Source organism: Phodopus roborovskii, unplaced genomic scaffold, assembly GCF_943737965.1.
Source record: "Phodopus roborovskii unplaced genomic scaffold, PHOROB, whole genome shotgun sequence".
NCBI classification, from domain to species: Eukaryota; Metazoa; Chordata; class Mammalia; order Rodentia; family Cricetidae; genus Phodopus; species Phodopus roborovskii.
The window spans coordinates 4,985,228-5,010,392 of record NW_026126618.1 but is presented as its reverse complement, the minus strand read 5'-3'; the positions used below and the strand labels follow the sequence as shown (position 1 = coordinate 5,010,392).

Below are 25,165 nucleotides of genomic sequence, written 5' to 3'. Positions count from 1 at the left end.
TAAAATGGGGGTTTGAATACAGCAAGGATCTGGGCTAAATTAGGGTTCTTAGTGGAGTACTCTGAGTGGGGGGAAAGATGAGCTGTTCTCTACCCTCCACCGCTTAGGAGACGAAGCTGGTGATTTCAACCTCTTCCTAAAGTTCAAACATGTAATTTTTAGCCCAGGCTGGCCTCAAACTCATGATCCTCCTGCCTCTGCCTCCCTCAGCAAATCCTACCAGTGTCTACCACCACAACTGGCTAAGATACGGAGTTTTAAAGAGCAATTTGTTCTTTTCCTTTTAAAAGGGGGCTGGAGTGGGTTAGAGTAGGGTGGAGAGGGGTGGGTGGCAGTGTCCCAGAGTGCTGCAGCCCATTATGTTGATCCCCAGTCATTGATTTGGAGTCCTCAGTAAAAAATAAAGGGCGTGATCACTGACTGCCATTGAGAGGCTTGCGGATCCCATCGTGGTCACTGAAGCGTTGCATCCCAGTGGGCAATGCTTTGGCTCCATCTGAGTGCTCCATACTCACTTGTGGTAATGGCACACACGAGAGGCAGACCTTTTAAAACTCTGTCCTCTCTCTTCAAGTGAACTTCCGGGAGCTATGCCAGCCGAGAAGCAGAACCTAGCCTGTGCATCCAGTGTTTTAAGAGAGAACATGAAATTATTATGCCCTGCATTAGTGATGATAGCAGGGTACACTTGAGCAGTGTCAACTGAAATGCCCTCATCATGGCATGAACACCCTTGGTGTTTTTCAGGCGTCCGAGGTCATTGCTCAGGTGAACGGTAACACAGCCAGAGTGCAGGTGGCCCCTCGATTCCATCAGCGAATCTTCACTTACTGTGTACCCTGTCTCTCCCTTCTTCATCGCTCTGACTAGGTTTCATGTTCCCTTGTGCCGCTAAGGATACTTCTTTATCGGGGGAAGAAAGGGAGATTCCCTTCACGAATATTGGACTGTTTTGACCGAACAGCTTGAGACTTCTTGGCTCCTATTGATAGTAAATTAGCTGATATCTCCGAGTGTACTGTCTGAGGGTTTCGTAACTTTCTCCCCTGGGCCAGCAAAGGGAAGGACAGTAAGACGTATCTCGTTTGGACAGATGGCCTTAGGCACCATGCTTACCTTTGCAAGCATCTGGGGCAGAGAAGGGTCTCCTGAGGTCACGGTAGAAACCGGGCTTACAGCGCTGACAGTGCTGTCCTTCAGTGTTGTGCTGACAGTTGTTGCAGACGCCGCCGCTGCGGTTCCCCGACGCCTCCCACGCGTTGATGTCGAAGTGACAGGTGTCGGCATGCCCATTGCACTTGCAGGCTGGCGACAAAACAGCACAGGAGGGACATAAGAATCACTGCAGCAGGTTCTCTCATGCTTAAGAGGTAAAACAGGATAAAGTCATTGTTAAACTTAAATTTATTGGCGAGGATGTAGCACAAGAATAAATTGAATACAGGAAGGGATGTCCTAAGAACTGTCTCGCTTTCCCTTACCCAGGGCTCCACTTTTATGCCTCTTATCTAGACTTCTGCTTTTCATTGTATGTTGGTATTTTAAAGTGTTAGTATATGCGCGAAGGTCATTGTGATGGCTAGAGTTAATTGTTAACTGGACAGAATCTAGATCACTTGGGAAACTGGCCTCAGCATGCCTGGAGATTATCCTCATTATGTTAACTGGTGTGGGAGGACCCATCATAACTGTGGTCCAGGCCGATTCTTGGGCATGGATTTTGGATTGTGCAAAATGGAGACAACAGTTGAGCACCAGCACGCATTCCCCGTTGCCTGCTTCCTGACTGGATGCAATGAGGTCACCTGCTTCAAGCTCCTGCACTAGATTTCCCTGCCACGATGGACTGTGCCCTTGAACTGTAACCCTTACATGGCTTTTGTCGGAGTATTTTATCACAGCAGCAGGAAAAGAAACTAAAGCATTTATCAAAGTCGAGATATGTCCATTCAGTAACGATATTCTGGGCACCCATAGAGTGTGGTTGGCATTTCTTTTGGAAAAATATTTGAGAGGTCACCTGTTTTTCTCTTTGATGGTGACACTTGGCCATTTCTATTCCTGCTGCCTTCTGAGGATCAGTAGATCTCTTGTCTCAGTGGAGAAAACCTAAGACTCTTGGCATTATTTGAAAAATGCAAGGTATATTGCTGACACAAACCATAATTCATGCTCATCCATGAGCCTAGAAAGAAACATCTGGTAGACAGTGGACAGAGCCAAAGTAGTATCTTTCTCTTGTGAAACTAAGATTAAACCCAGGACTTAACACATGCTAGTGATCTGGGAGTGTGTGCATGTACGCCACCGCCGCACACATTTGGATATCAAAGGACGACTTTCAGGGATCCGTTCTTCCATGTGGTTTCTAGCTGGAACTCCGTTCTCTTTTTCTTCTACTGTGTGGAGCCTGGGGATTGAACTCAGGTCCTCAGGCTTCGAGGCAAGCACCTTTACAAGTTGAGACATATTGTTGGCCCACCTTTTTACTTTTTATTTTGAGATAGAGCCTCACTTACTTGCTTAGGCTATCCTTGAAGTCACTTTATAGCCCTGGCAGGCTTTCATGTTGGGATTCTCCTGCCTCAGCCTTCCAAATAACTGAGATCACAGGCCTGAGCCATCAGGTCTGGTTTAAGTTACCGTCTGTGGAGTGACATTTGTCAGCTGTTGTCGTTTGGTCACTATACGGAAGTTTGCTACTGAAGCCTTGGTTTATAGAGGAGGCCTCATGCTCCTTCTGTAATAATTCCTCAGTGGCATCTCTAAGCGTATCAGTCTATAGCTCCCAGTGACATGTCTCTGTGTCTCTGTGTATTTAAATAGGCAGTGGGTTTCCATGGAAAGGACCAGAATGGCACTCTAGGAATTTAGGAGAAATTCTTTAGATTCTCTTGATAAGTGATTTAGGGTAAGAATGCAGACTTCCCCACCCTTGTCCCGGAAGTCAGCTGTATTTGAAAATGCTAGTGCTATTATTTTTCATTGTTTCCTTGATATGTCATGATGTCTTTCCCAGGCTCGTATCTTTAAAAGGCATACGATAGTTTGAGATTTATGCTTAGAGGAAATCCTTTATATTTCTTAGAAACAAATCTGTTCTGATTCCAGATTGTGCCTGGACAGAGACTTTTTGGAGCTTTATTCATGAAATAAACAGTTTCAAAGCTGCCAGTAGGATTGAGTGGGTAACAATGTCCTATTTGCTTGGACACTTTGGGGGACCTAAATGCTGTTCCTGAGAACGTGGCACAGCACAAACATGAGTAGATACAAGATTTAAAAATCCTCCTAAAACAGGCTTGGGCTGGAAACATTTCTGTGGGCACACGTGTTTCTCAGAACATCTGCCCCCTTGAATGATAGCCTGCTACCCTTGGACCAGACTCTGAACTCCGTAAAGCAAATAGAAAAAATGGTTCATTCCCCATGTCCTGTCTTCCCTTCTCCAAATGCAAACTCAAAATTAGTCCCAGTAAAAACAACCCCCCTCCTTGACATGCTGGTTAAATTTCAGGTCTGATCCATCAGTGGGGAAAGTATGAACCCTGAAGTCTGGGGATCAAGTCCTTATTCCTTCTTTTCTTAACTGTGGCCAGACACCAGACCTTACAGCGCCTCAGTTCCCTGATTTCTAAAACAGGACTGACGCCATCTGCTCTCTCGGTTGGTTCTGTGAACTGAGTTTAAAAGAGTGTTTCGTGGTTAACATCCAGTATCGCAGCCACGAGAGCAGTTTCACGCTGTAACCCTTAACGTGCCTTCTCATGTTGGTGTCACGTCAAGTCCTCAAGGACAGCATTTAGGTCCCACAAGTGTCCAAGCAAGCAGACAGCACACCCTTGGCCACTCAGTACTATTGGCAGCTCTGCAAATTGTTTCCAGGGCTTGGAGTCCTGCTGGGCAGTGTCTGTGTATAGCGGTGTCACCCACCACTCTATATTGTGTTTCAAGAGATAACAAGGAATTCACAGATAAGCGTATTCCACAAAGACGGCTTTTGAGTAGTGGAGGTCGATACTTACTTCTGCACTCATTAGGAGACCCTGTTCTGCCATCTGCCGCTTCCCAGGGCCGGTCGTTGTACAATGGAGCACACTGTTGACAGTGGTTGCCTGCTGTGTTGTGTTTGCACATACACTTCCCGTGCACCTACAGAAAACAACGTCAAGTCAGAGCTGTGAGCAGGGGCCGTGTCGCTAAGGAAGAAATTCTCTCTTCATCTCTTAGCACCAGTTGCCTTTAGCAGGAAGACACTAATTCACTGTTTTTTTTTGAAGAAGTTAGCTAGCAGGAGGAATAATTCTTTTGTCTTGGGATTAACTAAAAAAAAAAAAAAAAATGCTTTTCTTGGCTATAGGATCTATGACTGTTAATTGAGCAATTCTGTGATACTGGCTAAGTGTTTAAGTTAGTTTTAGTATCCTTAGTTAAAAAAAATAGTATAAAATAATTCATCTTTACTGTAGAAAATTTAGAAGTTTGTAATCTTTTCAAAAAATATATCAACATTTGAATATATACATACACACACATATAATATCTAGTGCCTTAAGATGCAATTAAGGACTTGTTCTACATAACATGTTAGAACATGTAGATTTGTGGTAGAGTGTGTGCCTAGCATGTGCAAGACCTCAGGTTCAATCTCCAGACCTCTACCAAAAAAAAAAAAAAAAAAAAAAAAGGAAAAGAATATCTGTACACTTTCTTTAGTATTTGTGTATAGAACACATTCGCTTATATGAGTAACAGTTTACTTGAGCAATTACCTACTTGTTTTTAATCATAGAGGTTTAAGCTATTGATACATTCACTACTACAGTGACTACTATCCCTGTAGCTAAAGTATCTGTGTAACTCTTTATTTCTCTTAAATGTATTTTCTAGAAGGAAAATTACTTGAAGGACCAAAGAAATTTGCTAAAACTTTTAATACATTTTTGTCATAATTACTGGGCATTGAACCCATAATTGAATCCTTGAAGGTCATCTCAGAGAAGAATGCTTTGGTAGCATTCTTAAGGAGATACATTTGGCCCTTATTTCACTGATAAAGTTAGTATCACCTAGTAAGAATTACCATGGATACTGATACAGTGACCAAAGATATGAAACTTGATAAAGCAGCTCTGAATGGGGTCTGTGAATATGAATCTGCAAGTTTCTCTTGAAAAACAGTATTTAAAACAATTCAGCATAAAGGCAACAAAATCATGTCAGTCAGTCAATGAATATGTATTGATGATCTAGAAGGGGCAGTCAGTATGGTACACTGAGTTTGGTACACAGAGCATCGCCTTTCTGTTTATTTTTGCTTATGCAAATACATGTCACATGTTCAGGTGCCTTCAGAGGCCAGAAGAGGATGCTGGATTCCTAGAGCTCAAGTTACAGGCTATTGTGAGCCTCCTGACCTGGGAACTGAACTTGTGTCCTCTGGAAAAGTCCTCAAGACACTTTTAACTGCAGGACCATTTCTCAAGGCACAGCATTTCTTTTCTCTAAGAAAGGATGGGGAGTTGGTGGTTGCTGGGGAGCTGGCCCAGTGGTTCAGAGCACTGGCTGCTCTTGTAGAAGTTTGATTCCCAGCATCTCCATGGCTGCTCACAACCATCTATAACTTCAGTCCCAGAGAGCTAACACCTTTTGGCCTTCGTGGGCAGCAGACACGGCATGTGGTATACATACAGGCAAAACAAAACAACAAAAGTGTTTGGGTGGTTGGAGAGACAGAGTAGTGGTTAGGAGCTTATACTGCTTTCCAAGAGGACCCAACCCAAGTTCAATTCCCAGCAACCATGTCAGGAAGCTCACAGTGCCTGTACCTCCAGCTCCAGAGAAATCCAACACCTCTGGCCTTTTCAGGCACCTGCACTCAAGTGTGTGCACCAGCATAAGCATGTATGCATACATACATACACACATAATTAAAAAATTTTTATGAAGGTAAGGATTAGTACAATTGGAGCAAAGAGATTTACATAGGAAAATGCAACATAATAAATGCAAAAGGATGAAATCGATACTTGGGACTCAAAAGGTTTATAAATTGATCATAGGTTGGCAGATGTGGAGGGCATTAAGGAAGGCATGGGGTTTGATCTGGCCTTGATGGGTGGGCTGCATTTCTAACAAGCTGAGAAGAAACTTCCCAGGCCATGTAAACAACATATAAACCAAGGCATAATGGAAATCTATGAGCAAGGGTGGACTTTGAGGCTGGGTCTTGAAGGCTTACGCAAGATTCCATCAGTGATGGGAATAAGATGATGAGAATTGCAAAGGGTTGGCCAAAGGATAGTCAATAAATGAACTAGAGTGTGCACTAAAGACACAGGATTGGTCTAGAATGATCATGGCATTCATTAAATGTCAGCTCCAAGAGTCTGGAATTTATCCTGTAGATAATGCAGACACATAAAAGATTTTTAAGTAAAGAAATAATTGGGACGTGTATTAGCTACACTTTCTTTTATTCACCTTCAAGAAAAAGTCTTCCTGCTTTCTTCCTTCTTTCCTAATAATTTATTTTTCTTTCCCTTCTTCTTTTATTGGTTTTTCACCCCCGCCCCCAGTTTATGTCATCCAGCAGCCAGTGTTACCACCTGTATTTTCTGATAACATTTGTAATTTTAACATCCATTTATCAAGGGTTATATGAAAATGGGGTTGAAAGGTATTGCTACTTTTCTTTACAAGAACTCAACCGTTGCCAAGAATCTAGTTTATCAAGTCCAGTCCAAACCCTATACAAAATTTCACCCAACTCATATGCTATTCTATCCCACAAATCCTAGGCCTCAGGGAAGCACAGAAATTTTGGGGTAACCTCGTCAAACATTCATGTGTATCACAGGGTAATATTGACAGGTCTGTTCCTTCTGGAGCATTTCTTTGTTCCCATCTGCCAAGGACTGAAACGGACCTCCCAGGGTCTGAAGACGCTGGGACAGCAAATTTTTCTGCACATAGAAAAATTCAAGGAGCTGTCATTTTGAGAATTACCAAAAATAGCTGTAAATCATTACCCAGACAGTTTGAAACAAGAAATCCTTCCTCAGCGATACAACTATTGCTGTTCAAGCTTGAAAGATCACCCACTATTTGATGCTCGTGAAAAATGTGCAAGTAAAACTAGGTCTTCCCTGGAGAACAAACAGAAAAAGGAAACTTTGGTAATAAGTTAAACATAACTCCTATTCAGTACATAAACATGAACTAGATAAAGAATAAGAAGACAGAGTTATGCACTGAAGAGGTCATCTAACACTGCTGTCTGGGTGTCTAATTGGAAAATGAGAAATGAATCTTGACCACAAAACCACAACTTGTAATTACTCGAGGTATTTAAATATTGTAGGAGTTTCAGAAACACCTCTGTTAATGTCAAGAATACTTTTCTCTTTCAATGTCCAAAGGGAGTCCCCCTCCACTAAACAGGGTCTCACTGTAGACCAGCTGGCATTGAACTCAGAGGTCTCTCTGTCTTGTCTGGGTCTTGTGCTACCACCTCCCAGCCAAAGTTTCTATAATTGCACACATGTCTATTTACCACTAAAATTAACCTATTTTCTACTCATTTTTAGCACAATCCTCCACTTGTGCAAACTTGAAACAAGTCATTTGGAGGAGTGACTAGACCAGTGTGTTCATTATGAGCTGTGTAGTTTTGTTACAGTAATTGTATATTAAAAGCAGATAGCTAAGGAAAAGGAATTATCTTTTCATATTTGAAACTGCACAATAAGAATTTAGATGGGGCTAAAAATCAGGCATGATTGCCTTTCAGACTGTCAGAAGATAGGCCTAGGATAGCAAAGTTTCTTTCTTTTTAATTGGTTCATTTTGGCTTTTAGTGGTCTTCTGTCATGTGACTGAGGACATTGGTCATGGCAAGAGATGGTGGGAATCTGGTTACAGATAGTGTCAAACACTTGTGACTGAACAATCATTTATTTGTAGATTTTTAAATGTAGATTTTAAAAGATTTTATTTTTAAGTGTGTGTGTGTGTGTCTGCATATGGGTATGTACACATGTGAGTGCTGATACCTGCAGTCTCCAGAAGAAGAAGCTGGGGTTATAAGCAGTTGTGAACTTCTAAATGGGTGGTGGGAACCAAATTTGGGTCCTCTGCATGAGCAATACATGCTCTTAACCATTGAGCCATCTCTCCAGCCCTAAGATATTACAGAATATCTCAGTATTAGATGAAGATTGGCTTAGACAACTTTCAAAAAACTTTTGGAGTCCTTAAAAAATAGTGCAATGTCAAGGCCTCCATCTTTGTAGTTCAGCTATAGGCAGCTAGTTAATATCCTTTCTGAGTGATCACCAGATCCTACAGAAAACAATCGTGTAAGTCAATGGGAAACATGTTTTATGACTTCATATTAAGAAATGGTTGGGTGGAGAGATGGCTAAGAGATTAAGAGCACTGGCTGCTCTTCCAGAAGTCCTGAGTTCAATTCCTAGCACCCATATGGTGGCTCACAGCTATCTGCAATGAAATTTGGTGCCCTCTTCTGGTGTGCAGGCATATATGCAGATAGAACACTGTATACATAATAAATATTTTTAAAAAGAGAAATGGTTGGATTTAAAAAATAGAGTAGTTTTCTTGTCTGTGGTAATTTATATACATACACATGGTTATTTACATTACTGTGCAACCTTGAATTCCAGTAGAAAAAAATGAATATTATTATCATTAAAACATAAAAACCTTTGTGAAAAGAACAGAGCCTGTGAGCCAAGAAGAATGCACACTTGGTGGTGGTGGTGACAGTCTGGCAGGCCTCTGTTTAGCTCTAACAGATTACCTAGAGTGGAAAGAAGCCATATACCCTCTTAAGACCAAATGGGAAGAAAAACTGATTAATTTCTGAGGAGCTACTGTATCCCTCTTAGAGAAAAGCATTAGCTTCTAAAGGCATGAAAACAGAAATTCTAACGACAGGCTAGCTAACCTGTTGGAATCTATTCTTCTTCTGTGGGGCAAAATCACAGCAGTGCTATACTACAACCCATGAATAGGAAGTTCTTTGAGGGAAAGTTGTCTTTTCATTAGAAAACAAAACATGCCCTTTCCCATCAGAGCTTGTGTGTTTTAATGTCACAGAAGTAAGAGCTCTGTGGGGAAGACAACTTCATGAGGAGTGGTGGAAAAGGAGCTTGAAACGTTCTGTCAGGGTGAACAAAATAGGTTGAAGGGAGTCCCCATCGTTGCCTGATAATACAGGCAGGAGGAAGGCAAGGAAAACAGACAGCTGTGCAGTTCTTTTTTTGGGCTGTACCAGAGCACTAAAGCAAACAGCTTGTATCGGAAAGTGTGGGCTGTGCGGACAGGTAGAGAAGGAAAAGTGATTACAACAACAGAATGAAAATGGGTTCCTGGTTGAGGCCATCCTTTCCTCTAGCTTGAACCCTGATGCTTCTAGGAGAGCTCTGTTCTTCCAACTCTAGTGATGTGTCAGGTTCCAGAGCTCTTGGTGAAAATAACACTTTAGGTGATTAGTGAAAACCCTAGCAGCAGAGATTAGAAATACCGGGTCTTAATCCTTCCACTGGAGGCAGAGTTGCTTGGAGGAGGACTGGGCTTCTGGAGGGTCTGAAAGCAATGTCTTAGTCGGAGAGGAAAGGGGCCAAAGACAGACGTTGCCCCCTTCATTAATTTGCCAAGACCAGTCCTTGACTGACACGTAGGAAAAAGCATGAATGGGGCCAATGCAAATCTCTGCAGGAAGTGCTGAGCCTTCTGCACCCCTGTGTGAGAACCAAAATGCTTATCTCTCTCCACCCATTATAGGCTGCTTGCAGGGAACAGTGGCTTCAGTTTCTGTGACTTTCCAGTAACTAAGAATAATAGACTATCAGTAAATCTGCACTATTTTTTCCTCCAGTTGATACATGTGTGGCAGGATGTTGAAGACCTTAGCCATTAATTGAAAACTGCAGAGAAGGCTGGCAGTTAGCTTCGCATGTGAAGTGGGCATGAGATCCCTACAGTTGTTTGGCGAATTCGGTCGGCATGACCAGGGTGCTCTCCGTAAAGACTGTATTAGTGCATATCTGAGTGTCTCTGCTGCAATATGGACCTGCCATGGGATGATGGTGAATAATAACAATAGTAGTGATTATATCACACAGCTTCTACAGCATGCCATCCGTTGTTCTATGCACCGTTATAAATATTAATTAACTTGGTTCACACAAAAACCTTATTAGAAGGCAGGAATAATTGGCATTGCCCAGTTTCAGAATGAATTAAACCAAGGCCCAGAGGGCTTAGATAATTTGTTCCAATGTCAAAACTTCAAAAAGTGGTAGAAAGGCTTGGATTTTAGTAGTCTTACTTTTGAGTTCCCAATCTAAACCCCCGTTTGTAATACCTACAGAATAGATTCCAAGGGATCCACTTGGCCCAAGCTGGTTCAGAGTGTGTCCCAAGGGAGTTTGCCCTTTAAAAGCTTTTGGGAGCTGGTGAGAGATTTCAGTGGGAGAGGACGCTGCCTGCCTAGCTATGGCCTGAATCTGATCTCTCAAACCCACATGAGAGAGCCAGTACCTACAAGTTGTCCTCTGACCACCACACTTGTGTTGAGGCATGCATGTTCCTGTGTGTAGGCATGCATGTAGGTACACACACACCCTTTGTTTTTGTTTGGTTTTTTTTTTTTTTTTTTTTTTTTTTTTTTTTTTTAAGAACAGAATGCTTCAGGACTGAGTTGCCTCAGATCTGTGGTGAAGCCAGGCCATTTTGAGAGTCAGGGAATACAGGAAAGTTGGCCAGTTTTCCACACCTGCCACAAGTAAGTATCCAGCACGTAGGGATGGAGAACATAAGAAACTCATTGGTTGCGCACAAACCCTTTCTATCTGTGCACTTAAAACACTGGTTTTGACCAGTGGTGGTGGCACACGCCTTTAATCCCAGCACTGGGGTGGGGGTGGGGGGGGTGGGTCTCCATGAGTTTGAGGCCAGCCTACACAGCTATTTCTAGCTAGTTCTAGTGCTCTTGTCAGCTGAATTATTGCTCCAGCCCAAACACACTCAGTTTTTTAAAATCCAAAATGAAAGGAGTTAATTATTCTCCTTGTTTTAAAAATATAGTAGTGGCTCGATACCATGAGTTTTTGTTTTATATGTAAGTGAACAGAGCAATTTAAATGTTGGGCTCTTAAATAATTGTGAGATTATTTAAGAGTGAGATGCTCTTCTGCTTTGTGGAGAATCGAATAGGACAAAGCAAGTCTCTCCTTTTTGAGGCCAGGGATCACGAGTACATCTGTTTGTAGTTGTGGACTGGAGAGGCCCAGATAGCCTTCACTTGGAACCCTCACTCCCTGAAGGGCCGTTCTTTGCCTCTCCTCTATGTCATTAGTCAGAGTCCTTCTGATGAGTGAGAAAACTCTTAAATGGGGGAGCGAACCCTACTTGCTAGTGTCCTAGCTAGTAAACCATTCGGGGTTGGTTCTGAGTTTCATTATCATTGAGCTGTTTTACATCTCTAGACGTTATAGAAAACCAATAATTCACATGTTTCTTATCCATGGAAGCCCACATCAGCTGTATTTGAGAATAAGTTATGTTGAAAGAATGCAAGTGATTATTTCAAAGCCCATGCTTGCCTCTAACACGAAGCAACCCTCTTGCCTCAGCTTTCCAAGTGCTGAGACTTTAGGTCTGAGCCACCATGCCTAGCTGCCTAGCTTACATCAGCACTCTGTATTTTTGTATTTGCCTAAATATGTGTATATTTTAAACTTTTTTCATTTGAATTGCTACAGCGTCTTACTGGTTCTGATAATTTAACATTCCTGTCTGTGAAGTGGTTCTTTTGGTTCTGTGGTGTTAGGGTGTGAAGACAGGGTCTCTGGTCATTGCTACAGTGCTCAGACTGAGCTATATGCTATAGTCTCGGTTTGTCTCTGTCTCTCTCTGGCTCCCTCTTGCTCCCTCCCCTCTCTCTTCCCTTCCTTTCCCCCCTTTCTTCTTCCCTTCCTTTCCTTTCCTTCCCTCCTTCCTTTCTTTTTTCTTTTTTTCAAGGCTACTTGAAGCCGGACATGGTTGGTGCCTGAAGACTCAGCCTCTTGGGGCTCTAAGGCAGGAGGACTGAATGAATACCACTGTTCAGGATCAGCCTGGGGTCCACTGTGAGACTGTCTCTAAAGAATAAGAAGAATAAAAAGGTTGAGTGTGTTGTGTACAACCTGACACCCCATCATTCTGGGAGGGGGAGATGGGGGGACCACAGGGTAAGGTCAGTCCAGGCCTAGGAAGCTCTGTGTCTACCAGAGCTAAGTGGTGTAGACCCAGACTAAAAAACAAAAACAAAACAAAACAAAGCAAAAAAAAAAAAAAAAAAAAAAAAAAAAAACAGAAGGAGAAAAAAAATCTTAAGAATTTACTTCTAAAGATGGGATTTCAACATGCTTTATAAAGATAAATGAGTTTGGACTGTCTTACACTTACTTTTGCAAAAGTAATTCTGAGAGCTTCCTCATGGTAGTATCACCAGGTGCTTGACCTTCCCTCTGATATAAAAATGCAAAAAACACCACTGAACTCAAAACTGCAAAGCCCAGGAGGCTTTGAAGAGGTGTTTAGATAAGAATGATTTAGGAGGGGACCCTGCATTACTCCTTGCATGGCAGAGAACTGGTTATCATTTATTTATTTATTTTTGGCTCCCAGTAGACTTCAGAAAATATTTATGAATACTAAGTTAAAATTTTCTGTCTACAGATGCGTTATTTGACCAAATTGTGCAAGCGAATCGGGCAAGTGTGTACCCATTGTCTGGCTTTAGATCCTCATGCAGGCAATGGCCGTCGAGCAACGTGCTCTTGGCATCTCTTCTAGTGTATCTGAGACCTCATTGCTTTAGAATAGGAAGCTGGCTCTATCCCTTCCAGTCTCTTCAACTGCAAACATAGAGCAAAAGTTGGTTTTTGTAATTGGATAAATACTGGTACATTTCCCATGCAATCTCCTATAGTGCTTTGTCTAAGAAAGCCCCTCAGTAGACAGTTACTTATAAACGTCTTTCAAACTAGTGCCTGGCCACCTAGCTCAGTGCTGGGGACAGCTGCTAGTGGCTGCTCAGCTCTCTCGAGTGCCTGCGGAGCCCTGTTAAGCATTGGTTTCTTCATTTGACATCACACTTCCAGCTCATACTTCTCCCAGCACATCTGCGGCAACACACAAGACGGACTCCCCGAAAGGCCCCCATCTCAGCACACTGATGCCTTCGAGAGGATTTTGTTTTTAAGCCTTCCCACGAACACTTAAAATAGCTGCTCATGATGTAATCTCCTTGAGGAAAGAAAAGGAAGACCTCAATGTCAGTTTCTTAGCAGCCATTTAGTCGCGCGCTCTCAGGAGGGAAGAGTTACAGTGGAATTAGCTACATGCATCTTTCCACATGCTCTTGTCTTCCAGTGTTACACAAGAATGGAACAGAAAGAGAGAGAAAGAGAGTGAATAGAACTCATTTTGTAAGCGATTTCTGTTAGGCAGTTTGACGCGAGGCTGAAGGAAGGTTTTGTAGGGTCTTGCTCAACGCCTTTTAGGATTTAGATGAGTTATTATAATGAGTGGGGGGCCAGGTAAAGTCTATGAGAACATGGTGGTTTGCTAAGTACTTTTCACCTCAACGACTCTTGTTCAATGTGCTCACATAGCTTTGGCTTATTTTAAAGGAAAATTCCTTGCTACCAACTACTTTGCATTCTCTCTCACCCCCTCCCCCTTCTTAATTCATTCTAGTCCGCAATTCCCACCGTTTCCCCTCTTCCTTGACAGCTCCGTCCATCTGTCTGTCACTCAGTGTTCTATACAGTGCAGAGGGCGTCACAGAAGTTGACTTGTTTAAGATAAATGAGCCTCGGACTGTAGCCCGAGAAGCTAGTTTGCTAGGGCATATTTTCTTCCACAGTTTCTTGTTGTTGAATTGATTTATTCAAAGGCTTCTCTTAATAGTAGCAAATTGCCTGTTTCTTCGTGAGTTCTGTAGAATGTAATCTGCATTTATTTTTAGGCATGCTGTTAGGAAAGATTAAGGTGGAAGTAACTCACTTAAAAGTTCCATTCGCTTGGCAGCTCTGACGGAACCATTAAGAAATTTGCGATCATCTGAATGTGGCCAGAAACAGCAGCCACAGGTAGCTAAAGCACCAGTTTCCTTCAAAGACATGGCTTTTTTTTTTTTTTTTTTTTTTTTTTTTTTTTAACAGCCAGCTTCAAGACCGAAACTAGAAAAGAAATACAGTCAGCGTGTAATCCCTCTACGGATATCCGTACCTGCCTTTTGAGTTTGTTTAGAAGAGACTGTTGTAGCAGCTCTGTTCCCTTTTTGAGATAATATTCCCAAAGGATTTGCCATTTTCATCTTTTTTGGGGTTATAGCACTATGGTTTGCAGTATAGGTAAGATGCTGTACAAACTCTAATACAGTTGCAGAGCTTTTCATCGCTCTTCAAAGAACGCTATGAAGCAGGCACTCCCCCATTTTGCTGAGTTGTAAGCACTTGGCAGTTGCCAGCTTACTTTGCCTTTATGGATTTTTTTCCCACTTTGTACATTTCATAGAAAAGGGAAAAAATAGAATATGGGCTTTTGCGTCTGGCTTCTTTTGAGGAGTTTAATGTTCAGAAGCTATAGCCATGTTGAAGTGTGTATTGGAACTTCATTCCCTATTAAGTTTGGATGAAACTGGACTATGGATTTGCTGTATTTTGTTTACATGTTCCACCAATTGAGGGGCGTCGTGCGGAGTCATCTCTTTTGTTACCGTGCATAATGCTGCTTTGAGCATTCATGTTCAAGGTCTTACGCAAACATGCTTTCAGTTCATATGAGTTCCTAGGGGAGAGTCAAGTGTCTGGATCATACAACAGCTCTGTCTTCAACTCTTTGAGGAAATGCCAGACTTTGCTCCCGGGCAGCCACGCCATTTTGCCTCTTCTGTCCTCACTGTCCCTTGATCCTGTTTATCCTTTTGGTGACAGCTCTGTAGTGGATGTGAAGAGGGTGTCTCTGATTGGCATCCGTCTGAATGACTGAAGATACTGAGGACCTTTCCACGTGCTTGCGGACCTGTGGTGTCATCCTTTAAAGGAGTGTCTGTTCGTAGGTTTCCCCCTCTGAAAGCTGGGTTGGTTTTCCATTGTTGAGTTGTGACAGTTTTTTTTTTTTTAACATACACTGTGGATCCTGGAACCTTCTCCTGTCATTCTATTTAGAACATCTCTTCACTTTCTCGATAGTAATCTTTGCTCAGCAGATTTTCATTCCAGTGAAATCGAACATACTTATTTTTGTTTTGTTTTATTGTGCTATAGGGTCTCTATGTCGTCCTGGCTGTCCTGGAACTCAATGTGTAGACCAGGCTGACTTTGAACATACAGAAATGCATCTGCCTCTGCCTCCTAAGTGTTAGGACAATAAGCTGCCACCATGCTCAGCTTATTATTATTATTTATTGCTGTTGTTGTTACTTGTGCTTCCAAGTGTGTCACATCTAAACCATCGCCTAAAGCAGAGTCACAGTTAATCCATGTTTTTTCCTAAGAACTTAGAACGCTAACCCCGAGTTTAGAGGTCTGTTGGTTCATTTTGAGTTACTTTCTGCATGGCGTGTGGTATAGGTCTGAATATATTTTTGCGATATGCTCACCACAGACTGTTCATTGTCATTGAGTAGTTTTTCTTCACTGTTTTGTTTTATTTTGTTTTTGTTTGCCGAGACATGGTCTCAGGCTCTCTGCAAGTGCAACTCTCCGTTCTCAGGATGCAACTCTCATCCTCACTGAGGATGGCCTTGGGTTCCATCCCGAGTCTACCAGTCTGGATGTCTTATTTCTTAGTCTGTTCTAATTGCCTGGGCTGGGGTTTCCGGCACAAAGTTAAACAGGCAGTGAGAACAGGACGTGTCTTCACATTGTGTGTGCTGTCCAGTGCCGATGACCTGTGCTGTGTGGAGGATGGCCTCTCTAGTCCTAGTTTACTGCATGCTTGTTTTCATTCTTCTTGAGAGGACGTTGGATTTCTGCCAGAGGCTTTCCCCATATCTATTGAGAAGATGAGGTAGATTTTTTTTCCTTTTGTTTATGATTTTGACAGACTGCATTGGTTGATTTTTCTGATGTTGAACTGAGTTTCAAATTGTATAGTCATATAGACTTGAGTTAGAATAAACTTGCGTAAACAAGAACACACCATTCTCTTTTTTCGTTAGTTAAAATTATAAAAGTATAACTTGTTTTTTAACAGAAAAATAATGCAAAGCCTGGGCAAAAAAATATTTAAAGTTTTATCTTAATTAAGTATACAAATTTCTATAGTAAGAAAGTTAAATAATATAAAAAGAATGCTAATATATCATAATAAATTAGCACAGAGCCAGTATTCTATATTATATTGAGGAATAAATGATGTACTTAAGATAAATATATGCCTTCATATTTATAAGGTATTTGGCTTTTTATTTTTTTAAGTTTTATAACTTATGGGGTTAGTTTTAGAGTTGCTTGCTATTCTTTGCAGGGGACTGGAACTGGGTTCCCAGCACACACACTGGGCAGCTCACAAAGGCCCGGAACTCTAGCTTGAGAGGATCCAATGTCCTCTTGTGGCCTCTGTGGGACATCCCCCTTCACTGTGTTCACACACACACTCTTTATGGGGAGAAAAAGTGAGTGGAGTCAAGGTTAGCGGGGAATTTTACTATTAAGATCCATTAGAAAGTAAATAGAAATACACATCTATTGTTTTTTGATAAACCAAGAAAAATAGCATTAAAAATGTTCGAAGAGTTTTTATTCCACCTCTACTCTGAAAAAAATAGTTTAAGAAAGACAATGGCATGTGATCAAAGTGCAATCCATGGGCGTATGGAAATAAATTCACTATGTATTTTCCCTTTATATAACTTCAGAGAAATCTAGTCATGAGGAGCCCTGAAGATAGTTTGGCATTCTCTGAGGAAATGTGCCTCTGACCATTGTAAATATATCTGAATGATTACAAATGTTTTCAGTGCTTGCCTGAGAGGATTTGTTTTTCTTGAGGTGATCCTAAAATATATTCTGGTCTTTACGTATTCCTTTCATAAAACCACGGTAGCAATCAACCAAAAAAACACTAAGCAATCTATATGAAACTCGAGGGGCAGTGGTTCTCAACCTTTAACACAGTTCCTCCTGTTGTGGCGACCTCCCCCACCATAACATTATTTTGTTGCTACTTCATAACTGTAATTTTGTTACTGTTATGAATCATGATATAAATATACGACATGCAGGGTGTCTGTTGTATGACCCCCGAAGGAGCAGTGAGCCACAGGTGGGAACTGCTGCTCTAGGGGCTATGGGGTTCTCTTCTTGCCAATACGTGGCATAAAGAAAATAAAAATTTACAATACACATAATTCCTAATTCCTCTATTGAGAAATAATCATAGACAAGGCCTTTTGTAACAAATGTAGCTTCCTGTGTATAAAGATACATAAATATTGGCCCTATTTGTTAGGGGGTTGAAAGAGAAAAAATATATATATATGCATATATATGACATCATCAAGGCTAACCATTATTTTTAATATTAACATTATTACCTTCAATAAGGATTTTTCAAATGCCATTGATTCAGTCATATATTGATCCAGAATTTTTGTTTTTGTTTTTGAGACAGCATCTCACTCTGTAGCTCTGGCTGTCCTAAAACTCACTTTGCAGACCAGGCTGGCCTTGAACTCACAGAGATTCACCTGCCTCTGACTCCTGAGTGTTGAGATTAAAGGCGAGTGCCACCGCACACACCCAACCCGATCCAGAATTTTTCACATACCATGTGGTAGATGTTGTGAGTGGCCAACCTTTTGCTGTGAACGCAGATATTTAGAGCTAGGGAGAGCTGAGTATGAAAGCAGTGAACTACAATACAGTGAGGTAAATGGTATTAACGGTGAAGGACGTCTAGATCAAAAGGGCTGTGAGCAGCCTGAGGAACGGTCAGAATTTTGTGTAAAAGCTCTGATAACCCAGTCATTTGACAAAGGGTGTGATTCTGAATTTTTGCACAGTATTGAAAGTAGGTGGCAAAGTGTGGATGCCCTTGCTCCCACATCACTGCTCTGTGTGATTGAAGTTCTCTGTTTACTACCTGTGGAAATGGAAAGAAATTGCAGACAAGAGTCGCAATGCAACTGCGCTGTAATGTCCGTGAGAGCTATCTTCTGCTCAGCGTGAACATAAAACCCGTCACAGTCCCTTTAGTTTCCGTGCCCCTGCTAAAGCTTTATCTGGGACACAGTGAAATCCCTGCCCCTTGGGAATTCTGAGAGCTCACAGTCAGCTTCATTCCACTTTCAGAGATGCGAATATTTCTTATGAACGTCACAATTGTTGGCGTCATATACAAAACACTTAAATAGTGAAACAGATACAGTCCCTTTCCCATCCAAGTACTAGCCAGACCTGGCCCTGCTTAGCTTCTGGGATAGATGTGGTCGGGCACATTCAGATGGAATGGCCATATATAATCACTTCTCATTGCTAGCATGTGAGCTCTTCTAAAGCTACTAATTTATTTTGTCTTTGAGATCATGACTTACAGTAAGCCACCGTGGATCATGCCTGCAGCCCCCGCTCTTTGGGAAGCCAAAGCAGGAGGCTCACGTAAGCCCAAAGTTCAGGGCTAGACCTTGTCACTCCCAAAACTATACAATCACAGATCTTTTTTTCTGGTTTGGCATCTAAAGAACCAGAGGGGTGAAAATAATATCAGTATTCTTTGGCTTTAACAAATACTATAGCCTTTATCTTTACCCACACTTTATTTTATTGCATTAGGTACTTATATTGCTAAGGTGTAATACAAGTACAGTCTCAGTTATACTGTAGAAGAACTGAATGTCTAACACTCTTTGTTTCCCTGTGTGTTTAGGAGGCTGAGGTGTCAGGGTTTTGAGGTTGAGTTCCAGGCCAGCCTGGGCTACATAGCAGCATCCAGTTACAAAAGTGAAATAATAATGATGATGATGATGATAAAGGCTTGAATTTCCTCTACCTTCTATAAGTGTGTGTGCATGTTTGTGCACTTGTGTGCAAATGTATGAGTGTGAGTGTGTGTGTGTGTGTGTGTGTATGTCTGGTTAATAAAACATTCTCTTTGCTATGAGGAATGAGGACTTATATTGCAATTGTATCTTCTGAATGAAATTGTTTAGGACAAGTTGAAGTACTTCCAACTCTTACAAAGTTGGCGTGGTACAAATGAAATGCCATAGAGATACGTACGGGTTATGAACCATAAATGACATCTACCGTAACTGTACCCTTTTCTTATTCCGCGTGGTCTTTGGATTGCCACTCCCCGCCATTATATTAGCAGTGAGGCTAGGCGACCAGGCCTTCCGGCCCAGGCGCGACTCCAAACTCTCAGCTGTCTACACCAGGGACTGCCAAGTGCCACTCTGGAAAAGTTCATGAGGAAATTCCCAAAATGAGATGAGCCTTACCTACTCGCGGGCTCTTTACAGAAAGAAAATGCCAAATTTGCGCAGCTCCTTGTCCACTTGTAGCGTTTCAGATTGCTGAAGAGACTCGGTTTCGTTTCTCTACATTTCCAATTTTTGACCCACATATATGGCACTGGCTCCCCCAAATCACGCTTCTGAAGGTGAACGATCGTTTTTGGAGCCTGACCTCACTTCTCCACGGGCTTTACGTTTCACCATTAAAGTCAGCGGCTACGACATTGCCATCTTAGCTTTCAGGCATTTTATCCCCTTAACATACCTCACTGTGAAATAGCTGAAGTTCTATAAATAAACACTTCCGCATTCTATGAGAGGTCTATGAGAAACCCCACAAGGAATCATTTCGTGCGTGCAGGTCACCTTTTAATGCCACCTTGTAATTCCTCACTGCTCTGAGTGGCTGCTCGCTGTTAAAGGATGGCTGCCAGAGCTACCTACTAACACAAAGGTGTTAAAACAAGAGGGTAAGACCTGGCGTGAACTAAGAAAGCTCTCACAGGAACTGGGTAAAATGGGAAGGCTTTATGTCTGCTTTTTGTTAAGAATGCATTGCAGTCTTGTTGGTGACAGGATCGCCTACCTTTCCTTCCAGATCTTTGTGTGACAAAGGAAACTGTGGTGGAGGCTGCTTTTGTCAGCAGCAGAAATGGTTTAGGACCACAGGTGGAAGTAAAGGCTGTCAGATCCGGAAAATCCTCTTCCTAATGAACAGAGAGGTAGCCAGCACCCTAACCCTAAATGACAGCCACATGCAAATTATTTACTGGGTACATATTCAAATCCAGCATCCAAAGTTATGGTGCGCTCTCTCTCTCTCTCTCTCTCTCTCTCTCTCTCTCTCTCTCTCTCTCTCTCTCTCCCTCCCTCCCTCCTCCTCCTCCTCTCTCTCCCTCTTTCCCTCCCATCTTCCCTCCCTCCTTTCCTTCTTTTCTTCATGCCTGCCTGCCTGCCTGCCTGCCTGTCTCTTTAAATTTCCTTTTCTTTGGGCTATTTTACCAGTTGATGAATGGAAGAGAAAAAAATTGATGCTAATATAGGGTGCCTTATTTAAAGGTAGTCAACCTGGATAGATTTCCTATCTCTGTAAGTGTCCAATAAGGGTTTGTTTTTGTTTTTGTTTTTGTTTTTGTTTTGTTGGTTGGTGTGGTGTTGCATACTTTTAATCCCAGCACATGAGAGGCAAAGGCAGACCTCTGTGAGTTTGAGGCCAGCCTGGTCTGCAGGGTCAGTCGGGGTTACACAGTGAAACCTTTCAAAAAGTGTTTTCTTGGTAGCCTGTAAGTGGAGATGGGGACAATGCAAAGAGCCCCGGTCTGTAACTGCTCTGTGACCATGCCCTCAGGAAGGAAAGTCCTCTTCGTGCTTGGACTCCATCTCCAGAGTACTATAAAAATGTGTCAAGCATGCCAGGCAGTGGTGGCACACTCCTTTGGTCCCACCGTTCAGGTGGCAGAGGCAGGTGGATCTCTGTGAGTTCGAGGCCAGCCTGGTTCACAGAGTGAGTTCCAGGACAGCCAGAGCTACAGAGAGACCATGGCTGTCAGGAGCTTTATAGATTCTTAACCTCTCTACTCTGTGCGTCCTTGCTGGGTTCAGATTTCACAGAGCATTGTTGCCACCCATCATCATCATCTTTTCCCCTCTCCCTTCCTCCCCTCTTCTCTCTGTTCTTAGCCAGGTAACCCTAGTTGGATTTATGCCTTTCACAGGATAACAATTTGAGAATGAGATTTTTGAGTCTGACAGGTGACTTTAGTGTGGCCATCCCCTTAGTAGCTCTTGGGAAGCCAGAACACATTACCATGCTTTAGTTCCTCTTCTGTGAAAAAAAAAGACACATTATATAGCTGTCGTGAAGATTAAATTCAGTGGCTTTTGTAGCATGATAGCCCAAGACTTGCTACACCGCAGCACTCAATAAGCGGTGGTTATGGGTATTTATAGTCCATGATAGTTTGGTTTTTTTTTTTTTTTCCCTATGCTAAGATCTAAAACTAACTTACAGATGTTCACTTCCAAATATGGATATGTATCCTACTGTAGAAAAAGATTTTAAAATCTCAACTCATTTATCTCATTTAGTAACATTGTTTTAAACTTTCTGTCCTTTCCCACAGACCTTAAAGATTAATTCTCTGATAATATATCTCACAGACAGCATTTTCTTTTTTTTCTTTCCATCTTACGTGTACGAGTGTCTTGCTTACATACATGTATGTGTGCACCTTGTGTGTGTGTCTGGTGCCTGCAGAGGCCCCGTGAAGGTATTGGATCCCCTGGGATTGGAGTTATAGGCTGTTTTAAGCAGCCATGTAGATGGTCAGATAGAACCCAGGTTCCTGGATGACAGCCAGTGCACTTAACCCCTGAGTCATCTCTCCTGATGATATTTCTGACTTATTTATAACACAGGAAATTTTGGAAAGAAGGTGGAACTATGAACTTAAATCTGTTCTGTATTTATGATACTTGAGTTGTACAAACATAGATAAGTGTATTCATATTCAGTTGCAAAAAGAAAAAAACAAATGAAAAACTATTGCTGGGCTGTGGAGGCGAACGCCTTTAATCCTGGCACTCAGGAGGCAGAGGCAGGCAGATCTCTGAGTTTGCCAGCCTGGTCTACAGAGCGAGTTCCACAATAGCTAGGGCTACACAGAGAAATTGTGTCTCAAAAACCAACCCCCTCCCAAAAAAAAATTGAAGGATTCTCAAACATGCCTCACACAGCCAGGTGACTTAGGTGATCTTACCCACAAACCCAGCTGCTGTGGTTACCCAAATCTCAGGATTGAGTCTTAAATTTAGAATACAGCAGTCAAAATTCTGACCCTCTTTTTAAATGCGTTTCTCATTATGAAGTATAAATCCACCTAAACAAGAATAGCTGGAGGCATTTAAATAAGTCTCCATGGCACTCAGAGGTCTCTGGTGTTATCCAGTGGATTGGATATTTCAGTTAAAAACAACAACAACAACAAAAATTCCAGTTCCTTTTCATTGCCATCCATCATCCAGCAGCGGTAAAATCACCAGCTGCTGGGGGGGGGGGGGGGGAAGACAAGCAAACCAGGAACTAAATGAGTTCCTCCACAGCTGCAAAGGGAAGAAACAGTAGGTTCTTCCCCTCACGTAATTTCTGGGCTCTCGGCAGGCTGGAGTCAAAGTACTGTTTCTGGAGTCGCAAACCCCCTAGCCTTGTAAACATGCCCAGGAGCACATAAGCTTTGATTTATTTTGTGTTGTAACTGCGAGGGCAAAGCAGTAGAGGTGGCTGAGCTCAGGACAGGAGCAGTGAAGACAGTAGTGTTTACCCTAGCCATTGTGGTTTACGTTCAGTTTCCTGAGCCAGCACTCAGGACGTAGTCAAGCCTGGCCTCAAACTTGGGATCCTCCTGCCACAGGCTCCTGAGGGCTGGGAACACACACATGTATCACCAAGCCTGAAACCTCATACTTTTTAATCCGCACAGGAACTAGGGGAGCAGAGGTTACCCTTATTGTATATGGGAGCTGAGGTTCAGTGAGAATGAGGATTTAGTGCATACCGTGATGAGTCATCGCCATGTCTGGCAGGCACTCTGCTCTGCTCCTGCGATGCTCTGCCTTCCAGAGAAACGGAATTGCTGAGGGAAATGCAGCTGGTAAAAGCTGGATGGAGTGCATCTGGGAAGAGGGAGGAGGTGGTATTTTTGAAAGACACAGAGCTGCCTACTGGAATCTCCCTTCCAAAGACCACGCAAGGACACTACAGTCTTAGATAGCTTAGGAAAACAGGACAGGAGTCATTTGCATCAGCTTCCCTGAGTCACTGCCATCACCCATTAAGAATTCTAGCCTGGGGCTGGAGAGAGCCTCAGCTGTGGAGAGCATCTGTTGCACTTGGAGAAGACTGGGGATGGGGGTGGAGGGGTGAGTCCTAGCATCCATACAGCCCCCATGCGGATGTATGCAGGGCAAACATTCATGCATGTGAAATGAAGAAAAAGAAATCTAAAATTTAAAAATCTTAATGAAAAAGAATTCTAGTCTAGAAAACCAGACTTCGTTAGAGGGATTCCCAGGTTCTCTGTTCGTTGTACATAAATCATAGCTTTTAAACCATCACCTCAGTCTGAAATGCCCTGAGTACCTGGAAGACTCGTTCAACAGAGTCCAGGGTTCCCGATTCAGTCACTCTGGGATAGCGTCTAAAGATTGGAACAACTGGGAAATTCGGATGGTGCTGTTTCAGGAACTATACTTCAAGAGCTACTCCTAAAGAGAAAAAAAATGGCTGCTGCAAAGAGTCACACTTCTATGAACATACCTATGATGAAGTGACCGATCAAAGGATAGCATTTCTTAAGAGGCCAGACATCACTCTGAAGCCATTAGTTACTAATCCAGCTATTAGAGGTCAAATTCATACAATAGTGTTGTCTAATGCGCACACATGGAATGACATTTGACCATTGCATGTGCTACGGAGGTCAAGGATTTTCCTTCTAATGTGTCCTTTGCTTTGCTAAGCAATCTAAGACCTTGAACTCAGCAAATCGAAAGAGGCAGCCTTGTCCAGGTTTAGGATTTGTACGTGTGTGTTGTAAGTGTTTCTGTGTGCACATGTATGTGCAGGTATGTGGAGGTCAGAGGTCAACATCGGATGTCTTCCCCATTCTGCCTTACTTTTCAGTCTCTCACTGAACCTGGAGCTCAGCCATTCAGCTGGGTCGCCTGGCCCGTGGGGTCACAGACATGTGCTGCCACGCCTGGCTTCTTACGTGGACTCTAGGGATACAAGCTCTTGCTTACTCAGCAAACATTTTGGCAGTTGAGCCATTTCCTGAGCCCCAACTTCCAAATTCAAAACAATTAAAACACCCCTAATCCAACATTCTGAAGTCCCAAATCCAGGACTTTGTGGGCACTGTTAAGATAGCACAAGAACAAAATTCCAAACTTGACCTATGTGATGGGTCAGAGCCTAAACATGGGTGCACAGTAACTATCCTATACAGTTATCATCACCCTCTGTGTATAAGGTCCACACTGAACATAAATGGATTCAGACCATTCCCAGGAAAATCTTACTGTGTATATGTGAACTATCCAAAAATCTCAAGTATTCCTAGTTTCAAGTATCTCAGGTAAGGGACACTCAGCCTGTACCACCAGCTCTTCACAAATCCAGAAAAATAAAATGAAATTGCCTTCAAGCATGCATCTAACCATTTCAGTGCCAAACAGTCATGGGTTTTCCTGTTTAAAGACAGGGCTGGGCCCCTTGGGAAGCTGGATTCCCGACAACTGACAGCCTTGGCCGCTTGTCTTGGCTTCTTCCCTCTGCTGGTGCTAGCTCCAGGTTTGGCTTGACCTGCCCTGGTTCAGTCAGGTACACGCTTAGTTCAGGCACAATGGACTACCTGCAGAGATGCCAGAAACCAGGACTATTTTTAAATGAAATTGATTTCAACTTCAGAGTAGCCCGAGATGAGCCAGGAGACATCCATTCCACAGGATCTTCCTATAGGATTGGGCTTCTCACGTGGCTGTCCTTCTGACATGGACAGAAGCTCACTATCTCCCCAGCTCTCCTTTATTGCGTGATAATTCTCTGGGCGACAGAATATTGTCTAG

The 25,165-nt window shown here is 42.5% G+C and overlaps 1 protein-coding gene across 3 annotated transcripts in view; it reads right to left on the bottom strand.

Moving 5' to 3' along the window:
* Ntn4 (netrin 4) overlaps window positions 1-25,165 on the bottom strand; it is a 94,870-nt gene that overhangs the window by 33,884 nt on the left and 35,821 nt on the right. For all 3 annotated transcript variants that reach the window (XM_051206283.1, XM_051206284.1, XM_051206285.1), the window contains 2 exons: window positions 4,026-4,152; window positions 1,117-1,305 (listed from right to left, as the gene is read on the bottom strand). In XM_051206283.1, coding sequence (XP_051062240.1) covers window positions 1,117-1,305; window positions 4,026-4,152 — 316 coding nt within the window. The remainder of the gene's footprint in view (window positions 1-1,116; window positions 1,306-4,025; window positions 4,153-25,165) is intronic.